General features: G+C 46.4%; 1 protein-coding gene and 1 long non-coding RNA gene across 8 annotated transcripts in view; one reads left to right on the plus strand and one right to left on the minus strand.

Moving 5' to 3' along the window:
• The window catches only part of pcdh7b (protocadherin 7b), a 70,978-nt gene extending 49,138 nt beyond the window's left edge, over positions 1–21,840 (plus strand). For 2 of the 6 annotated variants that reach the window (XM_049745116.2, XM_049745122.2), the window contains exons 3-4: positions 18,048–18,066; positions 19,013–19,159. In XM_049745116.2, the coding sequence (XP_049601073.1) occupies positions 18,048–18,064 (17 nt within the window). In that variant the 3' untranslated portion in view covers positions 18,065–18,066; positions 19,013–19,159. Of the gene's footprint in view, positions 1–18,047; positions 18,067–19,012 lie in introns of all 6 variants that reach the window. The other 4 variants (XM_049745101.1, XM_049745110.2, XM_049745115.2 and 1 more) reach the window with 3 other exon arrangements.
• LOC125983983 (uncharacterized) overlaps positions 1–23,711 on the minus strand; it is a 279,094-nt gene that overhangs the window by 174,533 nt on the left and 80,850 nt on the right. The window lies entirely within an intron of this gene.

The raw sequence follows: 23,711 nt of genomic DNA on the forward strand, positions 1-23,711 counted from the left end.
ACGCGAGGGCGGCCGCCGCGTAATGGAAGGAAACGAGTCGACGCGTGCGACTCGTAAAATGGCCGGAGGGGATGCTGTTGGCAAAAGCGGGCCATTTGTTTGCGTGGCTTTGGTAAATATGTGTCAAGCCCTATCGCCTTTGCCGAGCTAACCGGCCGTGGCTTTCTCACTAGGTGAAGCCACGAGGGTACGCAGGTTAGGAGCGCTGACAAACACGCTTAGCCTACATGGAGAGATGCACTGAAAATCAGAGTGTTTGTTAAATGGGCCACCATCACCCCACAAATCAAAGCTGGATAATAGGGAGGTACAGCGAGCTGCTAACATAGTAGCTACCGAGGTTATCGCCCATTTGGGGCTTCTAAAACATCCCGGCAGATGACAGGAATAAAATGCTTGGGAAAACATTGAAGCGATGTCGCGAGACACATGTAACTGGAAACCCAAATGATCAATAAATTGTGACAAATTCCAGCACAGGGGGATAGAACGACGTGCGGCTAACTAGCTTGCGCCGTGGCAATAGAGCACGTGGGGTTACCGCTGCACCTACTGCTTTGCGTTATATATTTACGTAAGACGTAGAAACTTATTTCATATAAATATTTACTGTAATCGTGACTAATGTGTTAGTAGAAGTCAGCGATAGCAGAATATATTGTCACAGCCAATTACTACTGCACTTGCTGTTGTTGCTAATGTGTTAGCATGTTAGCATAAAGCTGGCAAAAAAAATGTATACTCAGCGACCACTAAACACATTGCTTTATTTTATATTTATGTGTGATATTTATGGCCTGGATGTTTGTATTATACAAAATAATTTTTGAATTTAAGGTATTTCTGTTAGCGTAAGTTAGCGAAAGACAACGGCGCCGCGTCAGAAGGTATCGTCACGCAGCGCAAGTTCTGCAGGCAGGCTCGGTTACCATTTTTTTATCTTCATACTTTATATTTTTATTCGGAAAAGATTCTTTATCGTGACGTCTACCGAGTTCGCGTGGAGATTCAGGCTACAGCAGAATTTTGACAGAAAGCGAGCATGCGGAAACAAATCGGAATATCGCATCGAGTACACCAGTTTGCGAGGAGGACGCGGCAAATGTCCTGCCCCACTTTTCGTTGAGGAGAGTCATGTTGTCCGTCCCTCCCTTTAAATAGACTCGGTCCCAGAGGGGCACGACCCCGCCCGGCCCACGTTCACCTTGAGACGCGTCATTAAAAGCTTTCCATAAAATGTCTTTTTTATCCTCTCCTCTACTTTCATGTTTCCCACAGCGAACCTCCAAACTAAAATGTTACAAAACGTATCAATAGTGAAATTGACTGGAAATCACTGTAGTGGTCAATTCTGCGTTCTGGTTGGAGCCCAATCGAATTTGCAGAGACGAGAAGAGGATATGAATCTTATCTTGCTGCTGCTTTAATTATTCCATCTTTGAGGTGTGTTCCTTTTTTGAGGGGGGGCGGTTATTAAAAGAGTGTCCATTTTAATCTCGGAGCGCTTCGGCCGCACAATGGCTAAGTAATTAAAGTTGGAATAATGAAATAATATTGAAGGACCAGAGAAGCAAATTGGAGTTCATTTTCCGGTCACAATCGGTTCAGTTCTCCCTGACGGTTCCCGCGGGACTCGCCTCGAAGTTTAGAGAGCAACAACGGAGATACGACACTCAGCTTTTTTTTTCCCTCGACTTTTTATGGAACGAGGCATTAGTTTCTGCGTCTCTCCGGCGAGGCGGTGATAATTACCAGCTAGCCCGAGTGCAGCGGACTGCAGTGCAGCAGCTGCATTTACCACAAAGACACCTTTTATGGGATCAGAGTGGCTTTTTTAATGCCGGAGCAACTCGGCGGCCATTTATATTTGTTTCCAAAGCGAAAAATCCGTCTCAGGCAAACGGATATAACCTAGCGAAGGAAAGTTGGTGAGCGGTCTTCTTTGTAAACTTTTTCCAATGTCCAGCAGAGGGGGGCGCTATTTCCGCCATCAGTGTATGACAGTGGCGTCCATTATGTCTGGCTCCCTGACCCGAGGTAACCCCGTGGCCCAACCCGAAATGCAAACAAACAGCCGTTGGTTCGGGACGTCTCAAAAGGTTGAGGAAAAAACAAAAACATGGCGATGAGGAAGGAGGAACAGCAAGTGCGGCGGCAACAGAGTGGAGGGTGACTGGGCGTGTGTGCGTGCGATACGCTTGAGGGATCGGGCCGCAGAGACAATGAGCTCATTAGTGCTTTGTCGACTATCTACTCTATGAAGACACCTCGTGAAGTCGGGTCACGTGATGGAGACTGCCGATCCGCTTCGCTTTTGCGTATTCGAATTTTAGCGTAACGGTGCCGTTGGTTTTTGCGCGCAGCCGAAAGACGGGATGATGTCGTTAGGCCCGCGTTGCAAAAAGCAGGTCACGATGAAAGAGGGGAGGAAGAGGCGACTGAGGAAAACGAGCCCCTCCCTCCCCCCCCAAAAAAAATAGGAGAAGAGCAACGTAGCCTCTACTTGACGCCGCGCGTGCAAAATCAAAATGGCTGCCGTGGAAAAGGCGTTTATCCTCGGTGAATGCGCCGTTCGCTGAGTCACGGGCTTAGCGCTTTATCGACGCTTTATTACTCATTTCACACGTTTGAGTTTTCCATCCGCCTAAGACGGCAAAGAAAGGAATCTTTTGCTCAGGCCGGTTTTGATTGACGAGCGATGCCGCAATCTTTGACTTTTGGCCTTCCTGCTGTTTTTTTTTCTTTTTTTTTTTGCTATCTTAATGATGCAAGCGGCATGCGCAAAGCTGCATCGAGTCCAGCTTGGAAGAGAAGCCGCTCGCCGGCGTCCGTGCGTTGGCATCATTATCCGGCCCGCGTCCGCTCTCCGAGTCAAGGGTCGCGCTGACAATTCGCCGCTGCCGTGTTTAGGAACATTAGCGCCATCACTCACGGCGGTAATGAGGGAGCAGCAGATGGATGCCGTTCTCCAATCCGCTTTTAATGACCAAACAGGGGATCGGGCTCCTGCACGGAGCCTGCGGACTCCCACTCTTAAAGGCCAACTGCCAGATAGCCGCACAAAAAATGAAGGCGGAGGGGGGAGGGGCGGAGCATTGTTCCAAGAATACTTCTCCTTTATACATTTATCATCACTAAACATGAGACGCCGCTTTATCTGGCGGTCGCCGCTTGCTTTGATCCCGGGAAATATAGATTTTGTTTAATGTTGTCATCCTCAGATGTAATCAAACGCGAAGCCTTCCAACCGCAACCGTAATTGGTCTTATTAGTGACGATTAAGAAAGTCACATGTCAAGTAGTCACATACAGTAAGAGAGTAAAAAGAGACTCCTTCTATTTTGCTCTTGCGGCTGTTTTGCCGTCTTACCGAAGTGGCTCCGATGACCAGAGACGAATTCCGAGCGTACGTTATTGACCAAAGATGGTTGTAATTCTGCTGTGGCCGTCTAGTTCACTTCAAATCTCAGATTCCTCTGTTTCATAACCAGATTTTATGACGGCCAATCAATCGTGGCAGATTACGAAAACAAGACACCAAATACAGCGCGTACTGTAAATAGCAGAGATGAACTTAAGCGCTCTTCGCTCTGACACTTTGCAGAAGAAAATTCCCAGTCGTTCTTTGGAGGTGGGGCCGCTTGGAAAGCAAAATGTTCCATGACCTCCGTTGTCGCAAGGAGAGAACAATCAGGCTGCTTTCACCGCTCCCCCTCGAGGGACTGTTAGCGTTAGCTCATTCCCCCTGCCTTTAATTAGCGGCGTGTATTAGCGGTCCTCCGGTGCAGATGAGCGTCGATGACATTCGAGGGGGCCCACCTGGGGATGGCTACGACAGGATATCAGGGCTTCTTATCTGCGCTCCCCCGCGGGTGAGCCAGAAAAACAGCTTAAGCAAACAGCCTCCCAGGTAGCCTCCTCATTAGCGCTATCGTCACTATTAGCAGCATTAGCGCCCGTGTTTTGATTGCCGTCATTAGCGTGAGCAGCTTAAGTAGCCAACAAGAGGTCAGCTGTTTGTCTGCCGGGTGTTTGAAACAAACCAACAGTATATTTTTTGGGAGAGCGAGGAAGCGGGACGATCGACCTTCCTTGACTTGTTGAGGACGTAGAATGATTGCGCAGACGGTTGGCGACAGCGAGGGAAACCTCCAGGCGGCTTGTCCCGCTCTCTTAATCGCTCCGGCATTGTCCATATTGGCTTGATTCATGAGGCCATTGAGCCTCTCCGCACCAAATTGCTCCCCGCCTCGTCAGCGCAGCTGTCGACGGCTCGCTCCCTTGTTGTCCGTTTGCTCGTCTTTTAAATAAAACAGCGAGGGGTCTTTCGAAACTATTTATCAGGCGGCGAGGAAGAGCGGTGTGAGTAAGTCGCAAATGAGTACGTTTGGATTCTTTCAAGTCTCAAGATTGTCACAGTGGAACAATCGCGGCTCAATCGCTAAACGCGGTAGCGCATTAGCGGCCACTGTGGACTCGCGTTAGCTGCTCACCACTTTGCACTCCGAATCTAGAATTGCTGCTCACGTTCATAACCATGTCAACATTTTTCATGGTCTCTCCTTGTTTTCCGTATATTCTTCTTAATTCAACTGTATCAAACATTGTTTGTTTAGCTAGCGGTGAGCTAAAGTATCAAGCTAACGTAGCGTAGCTTTCTTTGTGGGATTCCGAATGATTGTTTCGTTTCTTATCGTTCCTTTGCTGCGTTGCCATTCGCTTGTATACACTTTTAATCAAAGGCGTAAATTACCGAATCCAATTTTAAAGCTGCCAGGTTAGTGCAAACCACACCAAAAAAATAAATATGTTCTAGCTAAGCAAGTTTCTCATCTTTAGACATCTCTGGGAGAAGGAGGCAAAAAGAGGACAAATAAATGAAGCGTAATGTTGCCCATGGTGCTTGGCAGACTCTTGAAATGTGTTGCCTTTTGTCAAGATCGCACTTGAATGACAGAGGGGGGGCTTTGAACATCACGAATGATGCGATGCACTCAAATGCAGCAAAGAAGCCAAATTACGCTCGAGACAAAGGCAACAGGGGGACGGGAAAAAAAAAATCACTGGTAACTTTCCCGGCGTGATCCGAATGAGGGCTTTTGCATCAGCCCATTTTGGTGGAAAATGCGGGCAGCCGGCGAGATAACACAAGGCGGGAGAAAGATAGCAGGAGCTCTTCTGCTCGTCACCGTCTTCATTTCAAATGGTCTTTTTGTGCCATCTCCCACGCTTGTGATCAGGCGGACGACAACGTTACCGCGGCGCATTCGATTACAGCTGTTTAGATGTGACGACGAGCGACCCGTCGGGTTTGGACGGGGAAGGCGGCCGAGACACAGAGAGTCAGACAATTGCGTTTTTTTTTTTTTTTTTTGTCCTCACCAAAGCCGCGGGGCTGGTGTATTGATCGAGATGGAAAGTAAAGAGAGGCGAGGGAATAAGAAGTCTATCGTTTGGCCAAAACTCATCGCCACCTGAATGAATCACCCCCCCCCCCCCCCCCCCCCCCCCCCACCTCGGAGGCCCATTATTCAGCCATTATTGACAAGCGCTCGCATTTACTTCACCGGACAAGTTGTGTGCAACCGCCGCCCCCGCCGGGCTGGCCGAGCCCAAGCCAATCCGGCAAATCGATCCGAGTATTAGTCGCTGCTCGTGACGCCGTTCATGGCGAGGTGAGACCTCAAAGTAGTAAGTGAGGGTCGACGCAAAGTAACGTGTGATTTGGAGTTCAATTTTGTTCGGTCAGTCGATAAAACACACACACACACGTACTGCTATTTGGTTGAAATTGTAGCATTTTCACATTCATGCTATCCAAGCTAGCAAAGGCCCAAATCTTGGATTTAAATCAATTTAAATAGTATCAAATTACGCAGCGTAGTTTTGGGGACAAGATGTAAAACTACCCTTCATTTCTTCAACCGAATTTGCCAAAAAGTCAGCAAGGACAAACAATCATCATAAATCTCGAAGCTCTCCCGGACTAAACGGACGAGAAAAAGATTGGGGAGATAGCGAAGGGCGTACATTTGCATGCGAAAAGACAACACGGGCCACCCAAAGAGGGATGAAAGCAAAAAGAATGAATGCTCCCGGGAGACGGGTTGGGATCGATGCTCTTTCCGCATCAGCGGCGTCCAAAGCTAACATGCCTCACTTGTTTGGAGATTCACGTGGCTTGGTTTCTGCCAAAGAGCGTGCCGTTATTTCCAACTTGTTTAAACGGGGGACTTTGGCTTAACTTTGGAGAAGGTCGCACCAAGTAAGGAGAAATCCTCCCAAACTTTTTTTTTTTTTTTGGGCTCCTTGAGAATGATGCAGTACACAAGGGTCTCAAAGGAGACATCTTCCCAAATAAGGACAAACCCGAGAGGAACAGTGTGTCTGTGTGAGTGCTGCTAATATGTCAAAAAGGGGAGGGGGGGGCTGATTCTCATCAAACCTCTCCAACTGGAGTGCGGCGCTTTTTCCAGCACGCCATTGTTCCGAATTTGCTCCACATTCGACGAGTACCCTCCAATTCGCCGCCGTCTCGAGCGGGGAAGAAAGAACTCGAGATATTCATAAATAAAAGCTGGAACGAGGAGCTGAGCTGTCGAGCGTCGGTGTGAAATATCGCTGACGCGGCAACGCGTCCACCGGGGAGCTGCTTCTAATGATTGGCTCCTTGCGGGGGTTCCAAATGTCATCCGCCTCACCTAGCGCCACTTTTCTGGTGTCCTCCAACAAGACGTAGGAAAACGTATTCGAAAAAGTTCCTAAAACTCAAGTCAATTTCAGTCAACATGACCCGTCTGGTTGACTGTTGACGTCAAGAAATGGAGACGTCAAAAAACGAGCTCCAGCAGTTTCTACAGAGACAAAAAAAACGTCGTAGACGGGCATCACGGAACCGAACTCACGGGTCAGGGTACCGCCGCAATACTGTGAGCAATCTCGGACCTTCTATTTGTTACTTTTACTGCCGTGGTTGTGCTTAAGTGCCAGTTTGATGGTTTCAGCCAACCGCAGGGGTCGAAGCTGTGGCGGGAGAGAAAAGAAAAAAAAAAAAAAAGTTGCGGTTTACGCTGGGAACTTTACGCTATTAAGTGACTTCCTCCCATTGGGACACAATGTTGAGTGTGCAGGCGCCCTATTAGCTTTAACGAGAACGGGGGCCGCATTGCGGACGTTAATGAGAGGTGTCAGAGATGGCGGCTAATGGGCCACATTCCGACTCTTTTCACCGGCACGCTTGACCCTCTTATGCACCCACGCCGCTGCCACACTCGGCGAATCAATAACGCAGCCGCGTGTGGGGGGGGAGACTCCCTGTCACAAGCTCCTCAGCCGCTGAGAAAATCAATGGGGAGAAAAACAGCGGGCACATGCATCCACCAGCTCGGAGAGAGAGAGTTTGCTTTTGTTCCTGTTTACCAGCCGGGGGCCAAAGTCAATGAGAAAAAGCCAACGAGAGAAATTGTCAACTAGTAAAAACGCAAATATGTTATCTGGCGCCTTTTGAAAATCGGACAAACCAAGAACAGATAAAAAAAAAAATGCAAACAGGTTGTCTGGCGCATTTCGAAAATTTGCCAATCCAGGAACAGATAAAAAAAAATAAAATAAAAAAACGCAAAAATGCAAATAGGTTAACTGTCGCCCTTCGAAAATCTGCCAATCCAGGAACAGATAAAAAAAATAAATTAAAAAAACGCAAAAATGCAAACAGGTTATCTGTCGCCCTTCGAAAATCTGACAAACCAAGAACAGATTAAAAAAAAAATGCAAAAACGGAAACAGGTTATCTGCCGCCCATTGTAAATTTGCCAAACCAGGACCAGATACAAAACAATTAAATAAATAAATAAATAAATACATTTGTGACTAGTGTTTGCTATCGGCTCTTTGGACTTGGAGTCATAGATTCTTTATCCTCTGCGAGGAACGGACAATATTAGTGGCGCAGTGTTGAGCCGAGCGAAACCAATTGAACACGTATGGCAAGGTTCCAATGTAAACACATTTCAATCTGCTTAAGAGTTTCTCTTCTCATTTTTCTTCCTCGTGATTACACAAGATCTCCTCATGTGTTTACGGGGTGCACACATTGCAAGGCGTCACTCCATTCATTGGATCTTTACGTTTGTAAAACAATACTCTCCCCCCAACGCCGCCGCCCCGCCCCTCCCGAGCACAGAAGGGCATTTGTATTCACGCAAGGCGGCACTCTGAAAAAATAGGACAAACACACTCCAAGAATAGATTCTTCCTCGCCAAAGCTTATCCCTCTCATTCTGCTCACAAGTCCAAACCCACCCATTTATTTATTTTTTGTCTTCTTTTCAATATGTCACACAAGCCAGCAGCGTTTGGGCTTGTCAAACGACAACACTTTGCTACCCCGGGACCGATTCAGAGTCGACTTTTCCCTCTGCTAGGCCCCGCGCTGGATTCACATCACGTCGCCGCCTGCATACAAAGGCTAATCTCACACTCGGGGGCCGAGCGACAATTAAATGGTATTGATTGGGAAAGAAGAAGAAAAAAAAAATGGTTTCAGATGTTGTCTCGTAATGAGGTTGAACAACAGATCCAATTGTTAGTTGGACATGCTTGGGTGAAAGGATCGCAGTTTTGCTGCAGATCCAGTAAAGGGTATTCCAGAAATACCCAGAATTTACACAGAAGCTTCAATAATTCAAATTTGGCTTTCAGTGTTTGCCCGAAGGCCCGACAGACGAGACGAGACGAGACGACCCCCCCGCTCGGCCCTCCCCCCACCCTTCCCATCACATTGCGTTTGCTGTCTATGAGAAGCGACACTCTGCCACAACAAGACATCAAATTAAAAGGTTGAAAGCAACCTTGACACGTTGCGCTTTTTCAAACGCATCCCGGGAGGCCGGCCCGGCGCTTCGTCCGGCCGAGAGCACCTGGCGCGCACGGGCTGCAAAAGATGTCAAAAATAATGTCCGCTAAAGGAAAGCAGAAGCCTTTCTCTGCCTCTAATATTAATGAACGCCGGCAAAAATAGAACCGCCTTCGTCCAGCGATGCAATATTTATTTTATTAATTTATTTTTTCCGCTCTTATGCTCACATCAGGTGGAAAAATGGACAATTACTGGGCCATCGGTGACCAGAACCAATAAATGCCTGCCGCTGAAAGGTTGCGGTGTGCAGCCGAGCACCCGAACCGAGCATGAGCCTATTAAAATTTGATGGCTAGTCAGACGCCGCCGCCGACGCTCGGAAAACCACAAAACGACAACAGGCCGTGGAGGAAAGTCTTTGGGATGATCCGGCCTCGAGAGGCGAACGTCTTGATACGCGTGGTCGATAGAATGTAAACACCGCGGCCGTTTGTGACTGTCCTTGTGATCACGCTAATCGTGGCCACTTTCCTGCCGCCTCTGCCTGAGCACACACGGCATCAAATGCCGCCAGTGGAATAATAAAACAAAAGGGTGTTTTTTATTTTTTTTATTAGAGGACATAATTCCAAATTACCTCTCCCACTTCACTCCTGTAACTTTTTCACACACTCTTGAAACGCTCTCAAACTCATCGCCGACATTTATTCATTTATTTACACTATTGCAACGCTCTCAACCTCACCACCACATTCATTTATTCTTATTTATTGATGTATTTATTTGTATATTTCTTCATTTATTTATTCACGCTATTGAAATGCTCTCGAACTCATCACTGATATTATTATACATTTATTTATGTATTTATTTATTTATTTATTTACACTGTTGAAAGGCTATCAAACTCATCACAGACATTTATTTATTTATTTATGCATTTATGCATTTATTTATTTATTTAGGGACAATCCACATTGATGAATAGTATGAAAACTTGACTTTTAATATTAATTAAGTCAAAGTCTGCTTGATTGTCAATTTCTTCACATGCCAAGACCTACAGAGATCGAAATTTCGTTTCCTACTATCCCACGGTGAGAAGACATTACACATTCAAGTAAACGATACCGAAAGTCAAAATAAGAAGGCACATACAACTAATAATATTAACTAATTAATATTAATTAGAGCTGGTGTCCCCAGGCAGGCCAATACATAAGAAAGAAAATATAACATTTAGATGTATATAACATGCAATATAAGTAACAACGCAAGATGTAATAGCTGTGATGGAAGGGCGCAACGGCAGCCATATCAGCATGTAATGATGTACAGTACCAACATAAAAGCAAGTGGAGAGGCTGGAGTGCTGCGGCAAATTAAGATGTAATTCCGGAGACGCTTTTTCCTGGAGTGCCACTCTTGATTAGTATTCTGCCTACGACTCGCCTTTCGTTTTCCTTTCACCACGGGAGCCTCCCTTGGGGGGGGGGTGTTGAACCCGGCGCATGTTAAGCGCTCGGCCTTCGGGAGTCTCGACGCCGGGCGGGGGCTTTTCCGGAGCCAAATAAGCACACCGGTAGCAGAGAAAAGCGGAGAGGGACCCTTTTAGTACACCCGCCCACCCGTGTAAAAAAAAAAAAAAAAAGATCAATCTCATGAATTTGCCAATGGGGAGTCGTTGGCCGATCAGCAGAGACACACGCGGATAATGAGAGAAACGGGCGTGCGGAGTGAGGAGAACATTTTCAAAGGGAGCTGAGCGAGCACCAGGACGGATTAGGGGAGACAAAAGAGCAGGTGAGCTTTGATAGACAGAACCAGGGAACGCCAACATCAATGTCATCTTCGATAAGAAAGAGCCGAGCGAGGGAGGGAGGAGGAGGGGGGGAAGAAATGGACAATGTTTTTTTTCTTTTTTTGCCTTTCACGCTATGCATCTGAAAGCCGACGGCGCGTCCTAGCTGCAGTGAAGCAAGGTAAATGTTTGGGGTTTTTTTTTTTTTTTTTTTAGTCAAGGGTGAGCGAGTCCCGGTAAGGTAGCGACAAGGGAGATTGATTGGGGAGCCTGTCCTAAATTTGAGGTCTGGTACAGCCCGAGGGTGATTTCTACACTAGCAGGCAGTGTGGTATGTAAATGTCATGGAAGTCAACGGAGCGAGAGGCTGCCTGTCTCTGTTGCTTTGACAGGACATTGCGGGCCAGGTGCATTCCTCAGCTGTGTCGCTGTCAGCGGGAACACGCACACTTCTGATGTATGTCAATTGAAGGAGACCAGGTTCAGGCGAAGACTATTAAAAGTCCCCAAGTAGGGCGAAGGAGGAAGAACTTGACTACCTGGACGGTTCTTGTCCTGATGGCTGAAGTGGATCTCAGGAGTAGAAATACATAGATCTTCTTGGACCTAACATTCTTTTGGGCTGAACCAGGAGGAAAAACTGTGATAGCAGAATACGAAATGCAGATGAGAACGTCAGAAATATGAGCCAGGCTTGCTAACTGGAGCTCTGCTGCCCACAAGAAAAGAGCAGCAGGCTGGAAATGTCTGCTCTTGACCCATTTAGTGTTTGGTCAAGGTTATCTGGCAGCTTTTAGCCTAGTTAATCACAGGGCAAATGCAGAACACGCTATCACGGCGACAGCACGAAACTCGTTTTTGACTGATACTAGTCAAAAAAGCCACGTCAACCTTTCGATCGATTTCAATCTCATCCTATTTGCCGTCATCTGTAACAGCGATACCCTAAATTAGAGACCAAAGTGTGCTACAAAGAGCATTAGCGTGTGCGCTAGCTTTGTTTGTCTCTGTTTGATTAGCATCTGTCAGAGGACGGCATAAAAAAAAAACACGTCAACGTTTCGATCGATTCCAATCCCAACATCTGTAACGGCAAAGTTGAGACCAAAGTGTGCGACGAAGCGTATTAGCATGTGCGCTAGCTCTGGTTTGTCAGAGGACAGCATCATCCCTTATCGGTACAGTTCATGTGTCCCAGAGGACTCTGTGAAGCGGCTGATATTATTGAGGAGCGCTGAGCCTTATTCAATTTCCCAAGCATATGACTAACCGCTCAAACGCTCGCTGATTATGTTTCTCTCTCTCGCTCTCTTAATTTGGTAGCAGCACATTCAACTGGAGCTCAGCTCGCCTTCTCTCATATCTTTTTTTTTTTTTTGGGGTGGAGAAGACGAAGCATTTCTCAGACGTTGCCCGTCATCGTTTCCGAGTTGTTTTAAATGTTGAAAATATGAAAGGAAGGCTTGAGTGCGGGTATTCATGAGGATTAGCCATTTACTAATTTAGGGGCGGACATTTTGTCACTAGCTGACTGCCGATGGATTGTACGGCTCGTGTCAGTTTTTGGAATCTACGTTTGTGTCTGGGGTACACATGTAGATACTGTTTTGACAACTTAATCCATATGGGCAAAAATTAGCATTTGTGCTTACTGCTCTTATGAATTTGAAAAGGAAGCAAGTAGAAGAACTGCAAAGAAACAAAAAATAGATTGCCAGAGAAAAAATGTCAAACAGAGCGCTGTCGCGTAATTGTCTGGGACTTTGATTGTAAGAGAAAAAAAAAAAAGCCAAAATTTGGCCCGGCTTTCGATTGGTTCTGGAGTCCCATCGTCTATAAAGTTGAAAAGCCTTGAGACGGGCAGCTTGAAAAGAAATGTTGTCCTAAGGTGGCAAAGAACTAATCCAGCTGAGCTACCCAATTTCTACTCATCGACCGTCTGGTCTTGAACGTCAATGGCAGATATTCTGAAAAACAGTTTGACTTCCAACTCCTTCGTTGGATCAATGGGGGGGGGGGGGGGGGGACACTCCTCACATGGCAGAAGTATTTGAATCAAAGCCAGGCTGGATTGGGGTGGGGTAGACACAAGAAAGGGGGGGGGGGGGGGGGAAATCAATTGGTGCTTTGCTCAAAAGGGGCGAGAGTGGATAAATAATAAAGAAGGCATTTGCTGAAAAGGATAAATGACATATCATTCATATCATAACATTTGGAACATCTTGGACAGTCAACAAATTGAAGAAGATTCTTTAGTGACGACGCATCTACCTGTCCGGAGCTTACCCAGCCGTGAGATTCATCTCTTCCAATCTATTTCTCAAGCTCCCCTTTTTTGTTGTTGTTTCAAAAGCAGATCTGCTCAGTTTGAATTGACTGCTTTTGTCAGTGGGGATCAGCTCAGCTCGGGGAAAGAGACAAAGACGGGAGGCATCGCCGGGCGGCTGCCGCTTTGATCTCACCGACAGACGGTGTGGAAAATACATTTCACAAAGGAGATTCGCCCGTGATGGGCCCACCAGAGTGACAAATTGGGCCTCCGCACACACCGAGTACGGATCTGGCATGGCTTGGATATTGCCTGGATAACTTGCCCGGTGTGGAACCAATGAAGAGTAGATTCCAAAGAAGAAGCAAAAGTATACTTCAAGCAGAATCAAAAATAAAAAATAAAAAATAAAAAGTACTGGAATTATTATTTTTTTCCCGTCAATGAAATAGAATTGCAGTTTTGCTAGCTAGTTAGCGCTGGCTAGCAAAATTGTAATTAAGCAGAATCACTGATAAGCAGCTAAAAAAAAAGTACTTGAGTTATTTTTTTTATCATCAACTAAATAGAGTAGCAGTTTTGCTAGCTAGCAAAAGTATACTTAAGTAGAATCACTGGTAAGCAGCTAAAAGAAAAGTACTTGAGTTATTTTTTTTACCGTCAAAATAGAATAGCAGTTTCGCTAGCTAGCTAGCGCTAGCTTTGTTTCCTGCCTTATTCAATCAAGATCTCAACCTTGATTAACCTTCTCTCCCTATTTACATTGTTATCATCATACAAAGCTGGAAGGAAATGAATTCATTTTGCGAAAGAAAGTTGTAGAAACTACAAGTATCAATTCTCAAGGAGTAACTCTAAAATATTCAGCCAATGCAAGAAAGGAAATAAAGGTACCGCTACAGACAAAAGGCAATACGCCACGGTGAAAAGGAAGCACAAAGACAGATTGTAGCCGAGGAGCCTCTGCCTCTCGTCTCCGGTGGATTGAAAAATTGAGTCGAGTCAAAGTTACACGGCAAGTCTCAAAGACAGCCAGTGAACAGCAAAGGTGAAATGTAATGCGGCGTACCTGGAGGGGACAAACTTTGGCGAGCCTATCTATCCTTAATCCAGGACACCTTGGCGTTATCGGGCCCCCATCGCTCAGCCAGCGAGAACGCCCGGATAATGTTTTAAGGCTCTTGAGAAATCAAAGATCTTCCGTCCGTTTCCAGCGAGTGCAATTTTTACACGCGGCCCCGGTCTGTGCTGATATTTGACATGTTTTCAAATTGAACTGATGATCAGATGACTTTGGGAAGCGTTTTCCCAGAAGCCTTCGTCGGGCTTGAAACAACAAGGGCGCCCAGGTCAGACTCAAAGACACGTTCAAGACGAACCTATTTGCTGAGTGACACGTCGCTTTAGCGCTTTTTATCAGCGACGCGCTTTATTTTCAACTTTCTCCGTTGGCGTCAGTCCTTGAGGGAGCCTGTGTGATCATTTTTTAGGTTACCCGAGGCAAGTGTCATCTCATTACAATATCTCGACAGACAAGCCGTTTGAGCTCAAACGAGCAAAACAGAGAAGAAGCGAGCTTAGACGCGTTTCCCAACCGATTTTTACCCTCCAAAACAGTGTGAGGGGTAAAGCGCACCAGTTTATGGCCACCTCTGCGCCATTTACCAGGTTTAAAAAGAAGCAACGTTGTCTTTATGAATGGATGCCTATTGTGTTTGTCTTCTCAAATCAGAGTGTCTTGTTATCTGGGCTGGCAAAAACAAATAAACAAAAAAGCATTCAAGTTTGCCATCTTGAACCAAAGAACCAGCTAGCCAATGCTAATCTCATATGAGCTCAGCATAGCAACAATTAGCCAGATCTGCAAGGTCAACCGAAACTGAAACAATGGAACCTCAGTGTAGCTAGCAGACACGCAAAAGGTTAGCTTATAGCCTTGGATTTCTTCTTCGCTCATTATTTTCTCTTCTTTGTATTTTCTGGCACATCCTTAGAACTGCAGTTCAAACACGCCAAAGGTTAGCTTATAGCCTTGGATTTCTTCAGTGAAGTTACCAGACATGCTAAAGGTTAGCTTATAGCCTTTAATTTCTTCTTTGCTGATGACTTTCTCTTCAGTGTATTCAGTTTGCAACCTCAGTGTAGTCACCAGACACGCTAAAAGTTAGCTTATAGCCTTGGATTACTTCTTCGCTGATTACTTCCTCTTCTTCAGTTTTAGTTTCTGGCAGTCTGGAGGCTCTGTGGCACCAGGCTGCCTCTCACGGGTCTGTTTTGGTACTGCGGCAGTCAGCTTCCATCTCGGCATTATTATCTTTTCTTTCTCACGCTGTGCGAGGTCTGATTTAAGATGTTAACTCGGTATGCAAGCACCCGCTCCTCCCGGGGAGTAGGACAACATTCCACCATCAAATAGACGACAATATTCACCCACGCCGACGTTAACGCCGTCAATTAATACCGTTGCTCGGGGTGCGCTTTCAAAAAGGTCAGCACTCCCCGAGATTGGCTTTTAGTTCACGTCTCCCCGCAGCGCCGTTGCCGTCCCGCCGCCCGGCCACCGTCACTCCTTTAATTGTCTGGCAAACGTCTCGGCGTGGGGGAAGACAAATTTTGCGGATTGTGTCGTGCGATTATGAATTTAGTAGCCACATTTTTTTTTTCCTTTCTGTTCTCTTTGCTCACTGGAACAGGGAAGACACACCACCCTCAGGACTCGCATTCTATTTCTCAAATTTTTCCTTCTGTATTATTGCGTGGGATTTTGGTTGGCTTTTGTCATTTGCACAGTACTTTAGCCACTTCTGGACGTGAGAGTGTGAAGATGAAGCGTCGCCCGTCTCCTCCTATCTCTCACGACGCTCCCTCCCTCCGATTTGTGGCAGTTGTTTTTTTTTTTGCCGGATAAATATTTCATCGGGCTCTGCCGGCGGCTTGAAGTAATCTGTACGACAGGCGGCAATGTACACTGTCATCCGGGATTGCTCCGTCCGCCGCCTCCATCTGAGCACCTTTTGATGAGGGGTTGGAGGCAATTGCCAGCCCATTTCCCGAGCTTTGTTCTCGACAAGGCCGCCTCTTGTGACTTTTCCGCTCCACCCGGCCCGTTATGACTCTTTGCCCTGAAATCCAAAACGTGTGCAAGGGGTGTAAATTACATTTGGAGGTTCAAGTGTTTCTAAACTTCCTTGGGAATTGGGTGGAGTGGGGAGTCAATCGAATGATCCGGCCCAAAACACGGCACTGAGTGAGGGATTGAGCGTTAGTCCCAAAGACACCTACCCGGGTTTTTCTGTGGAATCTAATCTGATCTGAAAAAGTCCGATCGTAAGTAAGCAATATTCAGCGTTGTAAAGTCGCTTCTGTTTTTGGTTTATTTCCTAATTCCGAATATTCTAAATATTACAAATACATAAAAAAATATTCAAAAAAAATATTACAATTGATTAAACAAAAAATAATAAAAAAACAGAGCTTCCTGTTTGTTCTCAGACTTTTTAAATGATTTGGTTCTGCAATGGATTCACCAGTGTTTGTAATAAAGCGAAAGCTCAAGCTGTCGACGAGGAGCAAACGGGATCATGTCATAAGATCATGTCTGAGAAGATGCACTGGACGCAGAGTGCCAGTTCCTGTCAAAGTGCTTCCTCCAGGATGCATCCTTCAGGAATCCCGTCTGGACCACTCGCCGTCTTTTGGCAGTGTGTTTGGCCGATGACGGCCCAGAGGCGGCCATGCTGTCTTCTCTGTTCAATCTGACGGACTGCTTCGCTTCGCCTCGCCCGGGCTTTGACCCCCGCTAGACTCGGAGCATTGTCACTCTCCTTTAATTCTCCTCGGCTCTGTCCTCGCTCTGTTTCTTACGTACCCTGAACTGACGCGATGCCAGACGGCTCAGCACGAGCAAAGCTTTCGTATGAATTCAATTGGATCGTTCGCAAACTTAGCTCGGCTGCGGCCGAAAGACGGCAAAACATTGTCACTCTCGTGACATCGACCCCTCCCGCTTCCCATTTCTGAACTCAAGGAGAGCAAATGGGCTGTGCTGTGGGTCATTATGAATTTACAACCTTCCCGCGGCTGAAAGCGCTTCTCCCCCGAGCGATACAGACCGTCTCTGGCTAGCCAATAAGGTCTCCGCCCCCCCGGGGGCAAAACCTGCGAAAGAAAGGCCTCCTTTGCCGGGCTAGAGGTGCAGTGAGGCTTGCAACCCCGCTCGGAAACTTAACGACTTTTCTTCGCCACGTCCTGATTATGGGATGGAAGCAACCTTTAATATCCACTTGAAATTCAAACTCGCGATCAAATTCGAGGTTACAAATGGCCTGCAACATCTAGAAGTTGTCAGAAAATCTAAATTGGATATTGCTCATCAGGAAGTCCAGACTTATACTTGGACTTATTAAAGTTCAAGGTAGAAAAGAGCTCCAAAAAGACACAATTGAACACAACCATTCATATCAAAATCACAGGCTACGCTAACAAGCTTTCATATTAAGTAGAGGACCACAAACTATCATTCCACGGGCCGCAATTGGCCCACGAGCCGCATGTTTGAGACCGCTGAGCTAAAACTAGTCAAATTAATTCCCAAAGTGCCTCACATCTGTATTCTTACAATTCGGGTAACCGAAATGTCATCTCCAGGGGGAGCTGACAAAAACAAAAATCTGAATCTTAGTTGTTTCGAGGAGCCAATTGAATGAGCAATCAGTGCTCCCGAGAATCCCGCCTGGCGTTGTGGGCAGGACAATCAGTTGCCGCTTGTCTCTCTTTCCGAAGTTGTGTGTGTATGTGAGAGCTCACGCCACCATCCATCATGTCATGGCATTACATCTCCCAATTTTGTCAACTTCCCTCGCCTTTCCTTTCCATCACTCGGCTACTTAGAATTCATTAAGAGCTGCGTCGGATCGGCTAATGATAAAAGTGAAAGCGGTTCCCCGAGGGCTTGACACTCGAGCCTCGCCTCCATTCCATCGGAAACGGATTATGAATGGCACTCTTTAGCTTCTCCCATGCCCCGCCTCCTTCCTTTTGTTTCCAAAATGCCCGCCGTCCGTGTATTCAATGTGACAAACAGAACAAATGATTTCTGTTCTGTCTTCTTTCTTTTACAGGAGAAAAAGAGCATTAAAAGTAAGGCGCCATACCAACTCTTTTGTTGTTTTGTTTTTTGGGGCAAAGGCATGCTTGGCTTGGTTTGCACTCCCCGTCGCTGCTTGGTTTTGATTTCCCATGCATCCTTTCATGTCCAAACTACATCAAACATCTCCAGAGAAAAAAAAAAAAACATCAACAACGTCTCTTACTTGTCCAACGACGTGTTTTCAGTGACACCGGCAAGTCCTTTAGAAGCGTCTCGTAATACAATCGCTAATCTGAGGCCGAGGCTAAAACAGGTAATTGCTTCAAGGCCTAATTTGTGGATTAAAGAGACTAGCAGGACGCTTGAGCCATCCAAATCTGAAAAGCGACTTAGATCAGGGGGGACGTGATTGCCGGCTGTCAATCAACAGATAAGCAGTCCAATAAATCCAATTGATTCTTGAGTTGCTCATTGTTGCTCGCCGCCGCCTCAGCACAAACACGTTTTTGAAGCATGACATGATTTCAAAGGCTTCTTCACGCCTCCACCCGTCTCGAGTCGGAGTTCCGCCGTCCGTCCGAGCCGGCGAGCCGCAGTTTTTCATTGTCTTGTTACACTCGCTGTGGTGGCATGCATGAAAACAAAACATTGCTTTTATTTATGCCCGTTTAGTGCTGCGAGAAAAAGTCAGTAGCGACCTTCACAGGTTCTATTTAGCAACACAGCTAGACGGAGTTGGATAGTTTCCTTTTATTTTTTTTAATGACACTAATTTGGCGAAAGGCAAGTCGACTGGTCGTCACGTGCCGCGCTGCCAATCACCGCGCAAGTCGACACAATTAGCGCAATCGCAAATTCTGCCATCTGCCAACACTTCGCACAATCAAGTGTTAGATATCAACACGAGCCACTCATCAATGAATCTCCAAAGTTGGTGAAAACAAACAGAAGGCGCTGACGCATTTGTCTTCTCCTCCCTCTCCCCTCCCCCCGCAGATTCACGGCCTTTGCCTGACGTAGCCATGACCGGCAAGTGCACCCGGGAATGCGACGAGTACGGCCACTCGGACTCCTGCTGGATGCCCGTCCGCACCCCGCCCGAGCGGCGGCTATCCAGGTCCACCACCACCCCCCAACAACCAAAGCTTTCCACTTTCATGAGCGGCGGCGGCGGCGGCAACAACGGCGGCAGCAGCAGCAGCCAAGAGCAGTCCGGCAGCCAAGAGACCCTCGCCATGGCCGCCATGGCCAACGGAGACCCCGCCGCCGGCCACGTGCTGGGCGACCGCAACCGCAACCTCCTTAGTAAGAAAATGGCTTCTTCCTCGTCCTCCTACGAGGCCTTCGGCTCGCCGTCTTACGGCTCGCCTCCGTACGGCTCGCCCGGGGGCGGGGAGGAGATGCTGAGCCACCCCACCGAGGAGATCCCCATGGTGGCCACCGGGGAGTACAAGCCCACCTCCTGCGGCACCCTAACTCGACGGGAGGTCTACCTGTAAGACCACGCGCGGGAAGGAAAAGCCCACTACGTTAATTTCTCCACCCCCTCCCCCATTGCATTCAATGAGGTCGGACTCCAAAGACTCAAAATGTCAAGAAGGTGGCCTTTTAAAAAAAAAAAAAATAAAATAATAAGCGCTACCACTGAGATGTCAATCTGGCGACTTGGGCTCTTGCAACGTGCTCTGCTGCCCGAGAGTCCGCCTGTAGATTAAGCAACGTATTTGACACACTGATGCGACACGACATGCATGCATCCACATCCATCACATACACATTGAGAAAATCAAAAAACTAAACAAAAAAAACAAAAAAAAAGACTTTTTTAAAAGAGTGGCCAACTTCAACGTTTTGTCTGGAACTGGTTACCACAACCTAGCGGCTATCGGTCCGCAACATTTGGAGCATCCGTGGACTCAAAGACCGAAAACAAAGAGATGTCGGCAATGATTTCAAATATTCTTCTGCCGAGACTCTTTGGCACCGGTGATGTCACCGGCGACATGGAAAAATTGTACAGAGACACTCGGTACAAGTGTACAGGCTGCGCTGTAGCTAGCTTAGCTAGCTAGCGTATCAACGGTTCATGACGGTGCGCCGCCCTGAAAACAGCGTCCTGTTTTTTTTTTTGTTCTTCTTTTTAAAAACAGCTTTGACTTCATCGTGGGACAGACTGAGCAATAAAAATCATCGAGTAAACATTTGCCATCAATCATCCGTCGTTACGATTTTGGAACGATTCCCCCTCAAAGCATCGAAAAGCGACGCACAAGGAAGGAAGGGCAGGAGATGTCGCCGCGGCATCCTTTGAGCACGAATGTAGAAATCCGCTCGAGCAAACGCAAAAACAATCAAACGCAGACTTTAGATTTGGATCCTTTGTGTTTCACGCCAGACGCTGAACTTGAAACATTCCACGCCGTGTTTTTCCGATTGTCAATCAAAAGGGGATCGTCTGTTTTTCTTTGTTGCTGTGTTTCTGTTCGCTACGTTTGGAACGGAGTTGCAATTTTCGCCATTCCGGCGCTCGCTCTCTCTCTCTCTCTCTCTCTCTCGAGTGTGTACGACATTGCTCCTATACTTAGCAAGTGTATACATGAATATTTACTTTTCTACTGCACGCTTTATGGAACTTACTTGGTTTAGTGAGAAGGAAGAAGAAAAATTATAATGTAGACAAATCCCCTATTGTAACATTGGATTCCACCTTGTTGCTTGCTTACTTTATAACTAATGAAAACGTTCGCCGTGTACTCCCGACTCGGTACGCCGGTTCCTCATTGGGGTATGGATATCGTCGCGCAAATTTTTAACAAGGGGATCTACGTCATCGTCATCACTTTGTTAACGACAGCTGAAATTGTAGAGATGATCATGAAATTGTACTCGCTATTTGAACTGTTGTTCTTTTTTCTGGTGCCACTTTGTATCTTCAGTGCTTCTGAACAAACACACACACACACACACACCGATTCACACACACACACACACACACACACGAAAATGCTGAGAGTGAATGCAAAATTGCAATTGTGCCTTTTTCTACCAATCGGTAAGAGTCGACACGAGGCACACGTTTCTTGCTTCCTGGAGAATCGGCCGGTCGGGTGTCGGCGAGCCAAACTTGAACTGGCCGTCAACTATCCATTCCTAGTGCGGTGCATTTCCCGGTCCGGTCCAAGACTTGCTTGTCGGTATCGAGCGTAACGATGATCATTCGTCCACTCGGCAATTTATCGGCCGCGTCTCGAAATATATTTGCGGAAGTGATCGATCCCGTCGATCGGGGGTGAGATGGTTGAGATTCTCGTTGGAATCTGTGCTGCCTCCAGATAAATGGACAAGTGAGACATCAGAGGTTTTTTTTGCATGAAACAAGCTCTCGGGTTGAATATGGAGGCGTAGAATGTTCAAGTTGTAGTTTGCCCCGCCCCCCCAACAAATGCCTGGAGACATTCAACCGCTTACATGTGAGGGGGTCCTCCAGATGAAAACGCTGAACGTGCGGATTCCACTCCAGCGCTGCCTGAGGTGCGTCCTCCACTATCCACCACGTGTATCCAGATTTGTAATATTAACCATTGCTATTTGTCCTGCGACTTAGATGTTGATATAGAAATCGAGGAAACCTGACTTATCATCGTTAAATATAAATCACTATGCACGCAATTTAGCTGAACATGGCAACGTGTATTGAACGCAAGTCCACTTCTATTTATGAGATATTTTATGTAAGTTAATTTGCTTTTGTACAGCTTTGTGTAAATAAATCGCTTGTCAATTTTGTCCCTGCAAAAATTAAAATATAACATGGTAAATCTTGACCGTTGGAATTTTTTTTCGGCTAAAACACACATTATGGGCTACTTCACAAAATGGGAAAAATTTGAGGAGAAAAAAAACTGCTCCCGAAATAATTTCACCAATTTTGGTGGACCTGTCTGTCTTAACAGGACGCATGGAAAAGTCTCATGGCTGGAGACCAAATTGGCTGGCCCGCCGGGCTCTATTACGAGAAAAAAAGTCTCAAGGAGCCATGAAAGCACCAAACAGAAAGTCAGCCATTTTGCTTTGATTTCAGTTTGATGAACCTTTTCAGAATAATTCATCAGGGTATTAATAATATAATATAATATAATATAATATAATATAATATAATATAATATAATATAATATAATATAATATAATATAATTGCTGCAGGGAGCTTTAACTATCCGCAAAGTGTTTAAATAATGACTGAAAAATGTGGAGAGTATGGAGAAATATTATAATTTATTGATAAAAATCCTGAAAATGTGTTTGCGGAAATTGCTTCGACAATAACTTTGCTCTACACATACCCGCTGAGGCTTTCCAAACCTAAGAGAACATTCTGTTCAAGACCATTTTTAACCATTTGCCAAGTCAAGACGCAACTTCAAAGAAATCTGTTGTTGTTATGCAAATGTCGCTCATTTTCCTGTCTTGTGAAGCATTGTGAATCGCCAAAATAAGCAGCGGGGTAGCGGATTTTCAAGCAGACAAGGGGGGGTGAATTAAGGCAAATTACAATGAATTTGAATGCTATTAATTTGGGGGCAATGAATACAAATTTTGTTTTCATAATGAAGTAAACAGTGACTGAATCAGATAAATACAATTAAAATGCAAGAAAAAGCTCGTCAGTAGCAGAAAAACTGCATAATACATGTCGGCCAACTGTAATGACACTAATCAACTGTAGGGGGTGCACCAGAGAGGTCCAAAACAGAGCTCAGATAAATAACCAAGTTGCATCAAATGCCGAGGCTGAAATTTATTGAACCTGGGTCACCTTGAGCATCTTGTCTTGGCTATCATTTTGCAAACCTGAAAGCTTCAATAAATCAATGTTTCCTTCGCAAAAATCCGCAATACCGACCAACCACAATTCTAAACGTCTTTTCAGTCGATCACGTCTTAAACGCGTTAGGGAACCGAAACTGAATGGACGCGGTGCCTCCACGCGATTTCACGTCTCGGGCCTTACGCCGCCGTATCTGTCATGAACATGTGTTCATGCATAAACAAACTGTGCGGCTATTGATCCTTCTGTGATCTTTCAAACCGAGCACATGCGGCCACTGAATTTGCAAGGCAACCCTCCACCGCAGGTGACTCTTTGCTCATGAAACATTCATCAACGCCTATTTTGCATGAGGCACAGAGAGAGACAGAAAGTTCCGTGTGAGGGAATTTGGGGTTAGCGCCGCACGCCGCAACCTCAAAATTAGCATTGGTGACAGATTGTAGGGCAAGAAATCGCGCGTACTGCATGTGACCGAATCACGTCATCGTCTCAGTCTGTCGTTAGATCCATCGCCTTTCATCCCGTCGTACACTCGAAGGGTGAAAAGTACAGCGGAGTTGTTTACTCGCTACCGCGGCCCGCATCCGGCGAACGCCGGCGCTTCCTGACCCTCCGCGAAAACCTCTGCGGCGGGTTGCCTTCCTCCCTCGGTGAGGAAGCGCGTCGCGCTAATGAGCGCCTCGCACACAAACACGGGCGCGCGACGGCGCTGATGCGCTAACGTACGAGCGAGGAGCCCGCAGGGATTGGGGACGGCGAACTGTTCCCAATCCCAGCGGGCAGCCTGTCTTCACGCAACAAAACACCTTTCAGCGGCGTCATGTTACCAAGCAAATCAAATACTTTGTTACTCGACTTCCATTTT

The sequence above is a fragment of the Syngnathus scovelli genome, chromosome 1, assembly GCF_024217435.2.
Source record: "Syngnathus scovelli strain Florida chromosome 1, RoL_Ssco_1.2, whole genome shotgun sequence".
Taxonomy (NCBI): domain Eukaryota; kingdom Metazoa; phylum Chordata; class Actinopteri; order Syngnathiformes; family Syngnathidae; genus Syngnathus; species Syngnathus scovelli.